The sequence below is a fragment of the Lampetra planeri genome, chromosome 82 (assembly GCF_965212315.1).
Source record: "Lampetra planeri chromosome 82, kcLamPlan1.2.h2, whole genome shotgun sequence".
In the NCBI taxonomy this organism is placed as follows: Eukaryota; Metazoa; Chordata; class Hyperoartia; order Petromyzontiformes; family Petromyzontidae; genus Lampetra; species Lampetra planeri.
Genome location: NC_136186.1, coordinates 589,858 through 602,351, shown reverse-complemented (window position 1 = coordinate 602,351; position 12,494 = coordinate 589,858). Strand labels below are relative to the sequence as shown.

General features: G+C 43.7%; 2 protein-coding genes across 3 annotated transcripts in view; both read right to left on the bottom strand.

Annotated features, from left to right (window-relative positions):
• Positions 1 to 4,965, bottom strand: part of LOC144738404 (uncharacterized) — a 22,486-nt gene extending 17,521 nt beyond the window's left edge. For both annotated transcript variants that reach the window (XM_078621440.1, XM_078621441.1), the window contains exons 1-8: positions 4,902 to 4,965; positions 4,678 to 4,730; positions 3,880 to 3,984; positions 3,183 to 3,286; positions 2,284 to 2,401; positions 1,867 to 1,937; positions 950 to 1,022; positions 114 to 176 (exon numbers count right to left, since the gene is read on the bottom strand). In XM_078621440.1, the coding sequence (XP_078477566.1) occupies positions 114 to 176; positions 950 to 1,022; positions 1,867 to 1,937; positions 2,284 to 2,401; positions 3,183 to 3,286; positions 3,880 to 3,915 (465 nt within the window). In that variant the 5' untranslated portion in view covers positions 3,916 to 3,984; positions 4,678 to 4,730; positions 4,902 to 4,965. The remainder of the gene's footprint in view (positions 1 to 113; positions 177 to 949; positions 1,023 to 1,866; positions 1,938 to 2,283; positions 2,402 to 3,182; positions 3,287 to 3,879; positions 3,985 to 4,677; positions 4,731 to 4,901) is intronic.
• Positions 4,125 to 12,494, bottom strand: LOC144738375 (uncharacterized). The gene is made up of 10 exons (XM_078621414.1): positions 12,334 to 12,494; positions 10,429 to 10,496; positions 9,330 to 9,403; positions 9,161 to 9,219; positions 8,957 to 9,026; positions 7,365 to 7,438; positions 6,670 to 6,778; positions 6,449 to 6,543; positions 5,462 to 5,637; positions 4,125 to 4,173 (listed from the first exon to the last, which is right to left on the bottom strand). Exons 1-10 carry the CDS (start codon positions 12,475 to 12,477, stop codon positions 4,125 to 4,127), a joined length of 918 nt encoding a protein of 305 aa, XP_078477540.1. The 5' UTR covers positions 12,478 to 12,494.

The window sequence follows — 12,494 nt, the reverse complement described above, 5'->3', positions numbered from 1 at the left end:
CAGAATCAGCTCCCCAAAATTACCTTCAAACCGTTGGAATACCTTATGCCAGAAAAAGTGTGTTGACCAGTGTAATTAGAGATGCATTGCCATTGAAACGGCTTGGCGCTAACCTTGTTTTCATAGCAGCTGACCTCCTCGCAGAGTGCCTCCCGTCGCTCGCCCAGCTCGCGAACCTGTCGCAGTCCACGTGCAACGGACGTGCTGGTCAATATTCTTAGGTTTTTTCGGTAAAGTCACGTAGGTAAAAAATTTATATTAATGAAAGTCACGAAAGCTTCAAATCTAGTGCTGGTCAATGACCCTCGCTTCTTGATTCAACGAGCACGCAAACTTCTTCAAACAGACCACGCTCAGCAAACGCTTCCCACCAGCTGCGTTTCACGGCCATCGTGCAGCCGTGTCCGCTTAGCCACTGCCACCATTCTCACGACGTTGTGGCCGCAACGTCGTGAGAATTGTATTTTATTATGTTTTGTTTTTATTATTTTATTATTTCCCTTCTACGTGACTTTACCGAAAGAACCAAGAAGATGAATCCCTGCAGTCACGAAAGCTTTACATCGAAATATAATATTATATTATTATATTAGAGTATTATATTATTTTTATATATTATTTAATTAGTTTATAATATTATATTATTGTATTGTTTTATTTTTATTATTTATTATTTCCCTTCTACGTGACTTTACCGAAAGAACCAAGAAGATGAATCCCTGCAGTCACGAAAGCTTTAAATCGAAATTTAGACTCAAGTGTACTGAAACACAAAACTCGGGGGAAGTTTTAAGACGCATTTCAGAATGGTCCTCATTGTGTCAACTATCACACCAGGGGATTGATCCGTCCACCTCTGCATTGCAAACCGAGTGTGTGCTAACCATTACATTGTGAACATCAATTATTTCAAGCACTTTGTACAGTGCTGTTTTATGTTTTGTATTACCAAGTTTGTGCATTTCTGTACGTGGGCTCCGAGCTGTGCCTGGTGATGCGCTTCGGCAGATTCCAACTCTTCCCTGGATTGAAAGAAAAACACATGACAGGTGTGCGGTGATTGTCCCACACAATCCCTGGGACAGAGTAATCAAGAAGGCGGGCGCCATCACTCCACGCTCTGATTGGTTAGGGAACGGGGAACATTCAAAAGGTGTAAAAGAGAGCAAGAGGATCGGGTGAGCATCAGGTGGGACGGTTAGGCCAGGGGTCGCAACCGGGTACCCGATACCCGTACCCTACCCGATACCCGGCTACCCGTACCCAGGCGGGTACGGGTAGCCGTTTGTGACCCTGGTGCGGCCGGGTACGGGTACGGGTAGGCCGTGAGTCACTGGTGAGTCACCGTTTGTCACTCATTTCCCAACGTCTTGTCTCTTCTCACAATTCAAGTTCCTAGAATCAACCCACCCGCGCCTGCAACATGGCTTCATCCCAGAGGTCGCAATCGGAAAAGTGCCAGAGTCTTAGTTAACAGAGATGGGAGTTGTGTTTGTAACAAACGTACGTCAGAGGTCGCAACCGGGTTCCCGATATCCGTACCCTACCCGATACCCGGCTACCTGTACCCGGCCGGATACGGGTACGGGTAGCCGTTTGCGACCCTGGTGCGGCCGGGTACGGGTAGGCCGTGAGTCACTGGTGAGTAACCGTTTGTCACTCATTTCGGGTAGGGTACGGGTACGGGTAGAGAACGGGTACCCGTACCCGGCCTGGGTACGGGTACCCATTTGCGACCCTGGTGCGGCCGGATACGGGTACGGGTAAAGAATCAAAACCCGTTTGCGACCTCTGACGTACGTCATCCACAAAAGGAATATGTTGTGAATTGAAAAGCAAACAGAAAAATAGGCAGGAACAACTTACTGTCGGTTTTTATTCCTCGATTCCAACTCGTGAACTTTCAACTGCAGTGCATCTTCGTTGCGTTTTGTTGTCTGGAAACGAGAGCAGAGGTCGTTTTGAAAAACAGTTTTGCAGTTGTAATTTCCAATACAGATGCGAATTGTAAGTGCGTCTGAGCCAGAATAGCTCAATGATATTCATATTCTTGGTTCTGTCGGTAAAGTCACGTAGAAGGGAAACAATAAAATAATACAAATATAAAACAATAAAATTCTCACGACGTTTCGATTGCAACACGTAGCAATCATCATCGGGTGTGAAAACCACAGCAAGAACATTTTTATTATTTTATCGTTTTCCTTCTGCGTGATTTTACCCAAAGAACCAATAAGATGAATCCCTGCAGTCACGAAAGAAGCTTTAAATACAAATCTTAACCTCAATGATGTTGTTAAGTTCGTCTTTTTGACTCGTCATGCGATTGAACAGTCCAGTCAGCTCCCCGTTCTTCAACAGCGGCGTCCCAATCTTGTTGCTGATGTCAAGGTTGCATGTTCTGTTAAAAAGGAATGATTGTGAAGACACTATTATTTCACATGTGGTTACTTAGCTCCAGAAAACAAGCGACAGTTGTGTAAATCCAAGAGAGTGCAATGTATTTTCTGGATTATACGATGCTGTGGAATGTAAGATGCACCATAAACATTGGCCCAGTGTCAATAAAGCTAACACAAATACACATCGATACTTATTTGGTAACAAAAATAAGTAATATTTAAAAATACTTTTAAAAAAGACACGCTTTAATGAAATGTCCCGTACTCGTAATGGGAGCGTGGTGATTTACAGGCAATGTGAGTTGAGCGTGGACAATTAGACCCGTAAAAAAGATTGTTGAAAAATATTTTTTTCATTTGTAATGATAGAATATAGTATTGTCATCAGCATGACACACCTATACCAAGTTTGCAGTCGATATGACATTAGGAAGACGGTTGAAATAGAGTTACAATATTTGAGGATACGACAACAGAGTGAGTTAAATAAAAGCGTGTAAAATGTTTGAAAATATAAAAAATTGGATTTTTAATGATAGAATATCGTGTTGTCATCAGTATGACATAAGTATACTAAGTTCGCAGTCGATAGCACATTGGGAAGTTGGTAAAAATTGAGCTACAAGATTTTTTGAGGATACGAAAACAGACTGAGTGAGTTAAATAACAGCGTGTAATAATGAAAGCGAGTAGTGGCAGTAATACAAATGGAGAGAGGGCTAATGGGAGTGGGGTGCCAAAAAGCCCGAATGATCTTAGAAATGAAGCTCCACCATTCACCTCTGTTGACACAGTTCTGATTCCAGAACCTTCACTGCCTTCAAGGCATCTTTAAGGTCATTCTTCAAGGCACAATCTTTTGCTTTCATTCCTTTGAGTTCACTCTGAAATTGAACGACAACCAAGATGTCACGCCAGATTGACGCGAACGTCATGTTTCTGCACACAAAAGAGCACAATTCTAACACGCGTTCACCAACAACTTAACGGGGAAATGTTGCACAGGTTAATTTTACGATAGATTTAAGAAACATTTCAAATACCTTGCTTTCACCATTGGTACCTCATTTGCCAGTAAAAAATGATAATTGGTTTTTACCCTTCTATCTGGCAACAAAACTGACACCTTTTTTGTTGCCAGAAAAATGGGTAAAAAAACAATTGTCATATTTTTTACTGGCAAATGAGGTACCAATGGTGTAAATGCTTACCCCGAGCTCTCATACTCTGATGGTGCATTGTCTTTGAGTTGTGCGCCTTTTGGCGTCATCTGGTCAAACCCATGTGAGACTAGGCTCTAAGGTAAGCTGTTTCGGGTGTGGACCAATCAACTTCAAGGACAGTGCATACATTATCAGAGTTATGTTTTTTGTTTGCATTATGACTGCAGGTATTGTGGTCTATGCAAACATGACTCCTCGTAAAAAAGGTGTCAGTTTTGTTGCCAGATAGAAGGGTAAACAAACAATTATCATACCTTGCTTTCGTTCATCAGCGTTCTCGAGGCGGCCATCTGCTGTTCCAGTTGATGGGTGGTTTCTTGGAATGAAGCTCTCTCTTGTTCGAACCTGTCTAAAGATTCCTTCACACAAGACACGACACGAAATCAACACCCCTCCTACAATACCCCGAATGTATTTATTGCACACGATGGCGCTCTCGGATGCCGTCTGAACATTCCGTTTCTCCCCCCTCCCCGTGCTACCCGGAGCTTCCCGGGAGCTAAACGTCAAACGCCTTGCCAAGCAAACTTTGCGACGCAACCCAGGGGCTGTGCGGCAGAGGTCGCAAGCGGGTTTTGATTCCTTACCCGTACCCGTACCCGGCCGCACCAGGGTCGCAAATGGGTACCCGTACCCGTACCCGGTCGGTCGGGTACGGGTAGCCGGGTATCGGGTAGGGTACGGGTATCGGGTACCCGGTTGCGACCTCTGCTGTGCGGGGCATAGCGACGGAGACCTACGCAGTGGCGCGCGTTCCCCGTGTTTGATACATCGAAAAGCCATTTTTAGATTTAAAGCTTTCGTGACTGCAGGGATTCATATTCTTGGTTCTTTCGGTAAAGTGATCACGTAGAAGGGAAATAAAAACAAAATAATCAAAATAAAACAATAAAATTCTCACGACGTTTCGATCGCAACACAAGCAATCATCATCAGCTTCTTGGCTCATTGGGCTTTACTTGGGTAAAAAACTTATGGACTTCAATTGTAACGTTGAATATTGTCCACCCTTGTGGCTGATGTTGTGAAAGCGACGTGAAAATGTAACTCACCAGGACTACTTTGTGTTTCGCATTGTTACCGTCACTTTCAATCCTCAAATTATCTAGAAATAATAATCGATTAATCATATTAATAAAGGAATATCAATAAATGTTGGACGCGATGAAAATATATTAAATAGACGTTAATAATGTACACCCGATGAGAGATTAAAATGTCGCACATGCGATAATAAACTCGCAATGGACATTTACACTTGCAAAACGTTGCCTACCTATTTCTGTATTTTTTTCACGAATATTCGCTTCAAACCTGCTACGAATCTCAGCTTCTTCACTGCACCTGAAAGAAACGTAACAATACATCAGCCTCATTTAATTGTTTAAAAAATGTATCGGCAATGCAGCACACTCTCAGTGCAAGACGAAAATCCCCCGTGTAGCCTCAACACACCGTAGGGGCAAGTGCTGTTAGCGAGTAGCACCTATGAAGGCCGGAACGGTACATGAGGGGGTGGGTGGCCAGCACCACGCCCGACCGCCTTTGTCTCCCCAGTGGCGATGTTTACTACACACCGCACCAGGTACTCATTTGAGGCTGAGTCTACCAAAGTGAGGCCCAGGACAGGTTCAGATAATCGTCACTCGAACGTTGAGTTCGTGATGTGCGTCAGAAGCCAGATTAAACGATGCAGAAAAGTGCATCAGTGAACAAAATAGAGCGCATTTGTTTTTGCTTTGCAGATACAAACACAGTCAGATGTTCTACGGAATGCAGATGTGACAACAACATCTCAGCAGCCTACTTGCTGTGCTGTAAAAGTTCACCACTTGCCTCTGGCTGGCTGCTTCTGTCAACTCTTGATTTTCCTTCTTTCGGTTTTGAAAAATTACTTTCAGGTCCAAAAGTTTGTGGTGCAGCTTGTCACACGATCGCCGCAGCTCCGTCGTGCGTGCGGCGTGCTCTCGCTCCTTCTCTGCAAAACTCCTCTCCGTGTTATGTATCTCAGCCTACAGCAGTGGCAAGAACATCCGTTTAGTCATCACTATTTCTGAAAGTTCTACGATGATTAAATCAACGAGGCAGGCGACCCGCTACATTTTTCAGATACAGCGCAAAGCTGAGATTTGCAAAAGAAGGCAAGAGAAAACCATTCCGTGAAACTATACGGAAAGAAATATGCGAGACAATATTACCTATACAGTCAAACCTTGGACTGCGAGCATAATTCGTTCCGGAGACGTGTTTGCAATCCAAAGCACTCATATATCAGTTGTGATCACGTGACGCTCGGCAGACAAAGCGTACACTACGCGTACTACTCGTATTGCAAGACCCCTCGCTCGTTTATCAAATTTATATTTTTCGATTTAAAGCTTTCGTGACTGCAGGGATTCATCTTCTTGGTTCTTTCTGTAAAGTCACGTAGAATGGAAATAATAAAAATAAAATATAATAAAATATTTCTCACGACGTTTCGGCCACAACGCAAGCAGCCGTCCTAAGGTGAAGAACAGGTCTGTCGGGAAGACAGCGTCTGAAATTCATTCGAGAAGACAGAGTCTGAAATTCATTCAGACTGACTTCTCGACAGACCTGTTTTTCACCTGAGGACGGCTGCTTGCGTTGTGGCCGAAACGTCGTGATAATTATTTTATAATATTTTATTTTTATTATTTCCATTCTACGTGACTTTACCGAAAGAACCAAGAAGATGAAATTAATATTTATTTAAAAATTTTGCTCGTCTTGCAAAACACTCGCAGACCAAGTTACTCGCAATCCAAGGTTTTGCCGTGTCAATATGAATGGATGTGTCACCCGCAGCCTGCTTTCAACTTCCTGACGGCGATTTATTTCCAACTTGAGGGTTATAATTCCTTCCTGTGTTTGCTCAAGTCGTGTTTGAAAGTCGCCTGTGAATGACATAAAAACAACTCAAATTGGGATCACCTTTAACGGTCAGATGTGCAGATATTTTCCTACCACACACACATACCCAGGCTGTTGGCAAAAAGCACACAACTTGAATAGACTCTCACCCGTTATTTCTTCGAGTCCAACACAGTTTTCAATGGAATCTTGCAGCTTTTGAGAGGTCGTTTTGAGTTCTTCATTTTTTGACTGCAAAAGCTCAGATTTTTCTTTGACCTAAAAGTGAAAGGCAGCACTGTATGTGATAACTACTCAACAATACGACCGTATACACGAATCTATGAAATGACCTACTGCCGGGCAAGGCAAGTTTTCTGGTTTGCAAGTCATCATTTAATCCAAATAAGTTTTGTTTACCGGAATGAAAATAACTTTGAAAAATCAAGAAAAAGAGATGAAAATGTGTACATCCCATATATTTCGATTTAAAGCTTTCGTTACTGCAGGGATTCATCTTCTTGGTTATTTCGGTAAAGTCACGTAGAAGGGAAGTAATAAAATAAAAAATAAAAATTATTCTCACGACGTTTCGGCCACAACGCAAGTAGCCGTCCTCAGGTGAAAACCAGGTCTGTCGAGGCGACAGCGTCAGCGTCTGACTATTTTTTTTATTACTTCCCTTCTACGTGACTTTACCGAAAGAACCAAGAAGATGAATCCCATATATTTTGTTGAACAAATGCATTTAGGGCACTGGATACGTTTTCAAGTGGAAATAAGTGACATTTTAAGCATTTAAAATGTCACTTTTTAAGCATTTAAAATATGAGCAAAAGCGATCAGCTCATGAATTCACACCCACCTGGCTTTCTATAATCGCCGACTTGTTTATGAAGTCCTCCTGTGCTCTTCCCATCTCCTGCACAGCTGCTTCCACTACACGCAACACGCGTCGCGTGTTAAACAAAATAGTTGAGCGCATCAATATTCACCCAGCAAAGCCACAATTCAGACGCTGTCTCCCCGACAGACCTGTTCTCCACCCGAGGACGGCTGCTTGCGTTGTGGCCCGAAACGTCGTGAGAATTATTTAATTATGTTTTATTATTATTATTTTATTATTTCCCTTCTACGTGGTGACTTTACCGAAAGAACCAAGAAGATGAATCCCTGCAGCCACGAAAGCTTTAAATCGAAATTTTATTATTAGTTTTATTTTTATTATTTTATTATTTCCATTCTACGTGACTTTACCGAAAGAACCAAGAAGATGAATCCCTGCAGTCACGAAAGCTTTACATCGAAATTTTATTATTTTATTATGTTTTATTTTTATTATTTTATTATTTCCCTTCTACGTGACTTTACCGAAAGAACCAAGAAGATGAATCCCTGCAGTCACGAAAAAAGCTTTAAATCGAAAATTAAAGCCACAACCGTCGTTGATAATCATCGGCAGTGCTCTATCCACTGCTAGATGAAGCCGTCATCCCTCGAGGCCTTGAGAAGCAACACACTCTCTTGCTGCTGCTGCTGCTACACGCGATCCGAATCCCACGGCTCCATCTCCGCGGTTGCCGTTCTATTGTGCACACTACAGAAGTCGCAAACGGGTTTTGATTCCTTACCCCTCGTACGCGTACCCGGCCGCACCAGGGTCGCAAACGGGTACCTGTACCCGTTCGTACCCGTACCCTACCCGTACCCGGCCGGGTAGGGTACGGGTATCGGGTACCCGATTGCGACCTCTGGGATGAAGCCACGTTGCAGGCGTGGGTGGGTTGATTCTAGGAACTTGAATTGTGAGAAGAGACAAGACGTTGGGAAATGAGTGACAAACGGTGACTCACCAGTGACTCACGGTCTACCCGTACCCGTACCCGGCCGCACCAGGGTCGCAAACGGCTACCCGTACCCGTATCCGGCCGGGTACAGGTAGCCGGGTATCGGGTAGGGTACGGATATCGGGAACCCGGTTGCGACCTCTGACGTACGTTTGTTACAAACACAACTCCCATCTCTGTTAACTAAGACTCTGGCACTTTTCCGATTGCGACCTCTGGGATGAAGCCATGTTGCAGGCGCGGGTGGGTTGATTCTAGGAACTTGAATTGTGAGAAGAGACAAGACGTTGGGAAATGAGTGACAAACGGTGACTCACCAGTGACTCACGGTCTACCCGTACCCGTACCCGGCCGCACCAGGGTCGCAAACGGGTACCTGTACCTGTACCCGGCCGGGTACGGGTAGCCGGGTATCGGGTAGGGTACGGGTATCGGGTACCCGGTTGCGACCTCATTTGGCTGCCAATGTTGTCACCAGCCTCGACATCGACCTCTTCGAGAGAGGACGCGTGCCCGATGCAAACAAGTCGATGATTGGTGTGCTCTATATATTGAACACGACCTGATTATTACTGAGCTGTGCATTGTGTCATCCTGCAACAAGGCTTACCTTTGGCTAACGCGATATTCTTGTCATTTTGAGACTTTAAATTTAAATCACTCAAAGTCACTGCAAATGTCTTTAAAAGAAGATGACACCAGGATTTAAGCATTCATATTAAATATGCATGTGTATACGTGTATACTATTATACGCTTTTCAAGAAATATAATTAAATGAAAACAAAATTTTTAAAATGTTATTATACATTTACCTTCACTTCTGCTTTCAGTGACAAACGAACTTCTTTAATTTTTCCCTTATCTGCTTCAACTGTCAATATCAGCACGCGGACATGGCCCAAATAAGTCAACGTCAAACAAGTTCAATCGCTCAACGTTACACCGTTAATGTTAAATGGTCGACAGATGTTGAGAATGTACCTTTCGTTAGTATTTGTTGCACCGAAGAGAATTGGACCTGCAGACCGTCGCACATTTCCCTGGTGGCGGTGATTCTTACGGACACAGGCACATTGCAAGGACAGAGGTCAGAAAGCCTCCGTAGACAAATATCCACCGTACTCGTTGGTACAGACTAAATGTATCGCTTTTATAACTGGCGGCTGCGAAATAGCACGACGCGTGATTTGATAGTGACGCCAAGTAAAATACACACCAGTTTTTTTCCATCATTTGCCAGTACCAAAATATAATAATAATAGGGAATAACCCTATTATTATGATAATATTTTGGTACTGGCAAAGGAGGTCTAATGATGTAGATGCTCACCCCGAGCCCTCATTACTTTGATAGCGGCTTTGTCTTTGAGCTTCTTGGTTCTTTCGGTAAAGTCACGTAGAAGGGAAATAATAAAAATAAAACATAATAAAATAATTCTCACGACGTTTGGGCCACAACGCAAGCAGCCGTCCTCAGGTGAAGAACAGGTCTGTCGGGAAGACAGCGTCTGAATGAACACCACCAAGCTTGGCAGCGTATATTTAAGCTGGGTTGGAGGGGGGAAGAGCGCCTTTTATTATTTTATTATTTCCCTTCTACGTGACTTTACCGAAAGAACCAAGAAGATGAATCCCTGCAGTCACGAAAGCTTTAAATCGAAATGTCTTTGAGCTGTATGCCTTTTGGCATCATCTGGTCTAGCACCAATTGAGACTAGGCTCTAAAGAAAGCTGTCTCAGGGGTGGACCAATCAGTTTCAAGGACAATGCATAATATTATCACGGCGTGTTTTTTGTTTGCATTTTGACTGCAAGTATTGTGGTTAATGCAGTGACATGAATCCGCGTAAAAAGATTTCAGTTTTGTTGCCAGAAAAGGGGAAAACCCCTATTACTACACCAGTTTATTTTTTTACACACAACACTTTTTGTAATTGTGTTAATACTCGATGCAATGGTAGATTGTGACGTGTGACCTTGCGCTCCCTTCGCGAACGCAATTGTGTGTTGCGCTGACGTAAGTTGACGAACCTAAACAGAAGAAAAAGATACAATTCAAGGAAAGTAAAAACTTTCTTACTCCGCTATTAATTCTTGTGTGCTGTTAGTCGCGTCTTTAAGTTGAACGGTGAGTTGTTCGTTTTCAAGCTGCAAGGAAACACGACACACACACTTCGCTGAGGTGACACAGACCTGTCGGAAAGACAGCGTCTGAATGACAGACCTGTTCTTCACCTGAAGACGGCTGCTTGCGTTGTGGCCGAAACGTCGTGAGAATTATTTTATTATGTTTTATTTTTATTATTTTTTAATTTCCCTTCTACGTGATTTTACCGAAAGAACCAAGAAGATGAATCCCTGCAGTCACGAAAGCTTTAAATCGAAATACAATGCAAGCATTTCCATGGACCACCCGGTCACCCCACCCCTAGTGACAAAATGCATTCACTTATCTCTAAATAGCAGCAATACAAAATTACTCATATTACCCGAATACAAACACTGTTTTTACCACAGCTATAAGGTTTTTCTAGGGGATGCATTTAGACCTGAGGGTTAAGGTAGTTTACCTCATTTAATATTTTAATTACATATCATGAGTTTAATAAAAAAAGGGTAAGGATCAACGTTGCAATTACTGTCCGGATCTGCCTGCATTTGCATCACAGCCTCGCGGACCATCTGGAGGGGCGTGGTGGAACACCGGTGATACCGGCGAGGGGAGGGAGACCACACTCTGAGAACCACAGCTTTAGATACATAATAACAACAGGTTCCACACTGCCCACCAGGGATTATGTGTCTGTCTGTCGTGCATATGGGGAGGGGAGGGGAGGGTGGGGGGTGAGAGGGTTGGGGCTGGGTGGAGAGGGGAGGGGGGGAGGGGCTGGGTGGGGAGGGGAGGGTGGGGAGGGGCTGGGTGGGGAGGGGAGGGTGGGGAGGGGCTGGGTGGGGAGGGGAGGGTGGGGAGGGGCTGGGTGGGGAGGTTGGGGAGGGGCTGGGTGGGGGGTGGGGCTGGGTGGGGAGGGGCTGGTCACCCCGTGGTGTCCTTGTAAAACTCAACGTTTAACCTACACACTACACTATACACGACACGATACACTACACTTATACAGGTAGGAACAACACGTTCCACACTGCCCATCAGGGATTATTTGTCTGTCTGTCATGCATATTTGTCTGTTGTGCACGAATGCGCTGTCCAACCAAGTTCCTACCTGCCCACTCCGAAGGAACGTGTTTAAAATACTTTTTAAAAAACACGCTTTAATTAAATGTACGGTACGAGTAATGGCAGAACTCCACGACTCCAGAAAGTGATTTACACCCCGCGTGAGTTGAGCAGTGGACAATTAGACCCAAGCCGAAACATAGCGTATAAAAAATATTGTTTAAAACTATATATATTTTTTTTATGATATAGTATTGTCATCAGTATGACATACGTATAACAAGTTTGCAGTCGATACGACATTGGGAAGTTGGTTAAACTATGAGACGTCCTTTACCAGTGGCAAAATATAGTGATAGGTTTTTACCCTTTCAACTGGTACAAAAACTGACACCTTTATACAAGGGATCAATGTTTGCAATAACCACAACACAAGCAGTCAAAATGCAAACAAAAAAGAAACAACTCTGATAATGATATGCACTGTCCTTGAAGTTGATTGGTCCACACCCGAGACAGCTTTTCTTAGAGCCTAGTCTCCATTGGTGTTGAACCAGATGACGCCAAAAGGCGTCATGGTACGCGTTGTTGTTTCAGAGTTGTTTCTTTTTGTTTGCATTTTGACTGCTTGTGTTGTGGTTATTGCAAACATGATCCATTGTATAAAGGTGTAAGTTTTTGTACCAGTTGAAAGGGTAAAAACCTATCACTATAAGTTGGTTAAAATTGAGTTGCAAGATTTGAGGACACGACAACAGACAGAGTGAGTGAAATAAAAGCGTGTCAATGAGCAGCACTGCTGCTGGTGCCCACCTGTTTCTCTCGAGTTGATGTCTGCAGAGCGTCGATCGTCTCCTGCGCCACTATGATGGCTTTCTCCTTCTTGTCGACGTCACAGTCAGCTCTGACATTACAAATGTTCAACTTGAACAATTGACAGTGCATAGAATTGATCATTTCCGTCAGGTGATCTT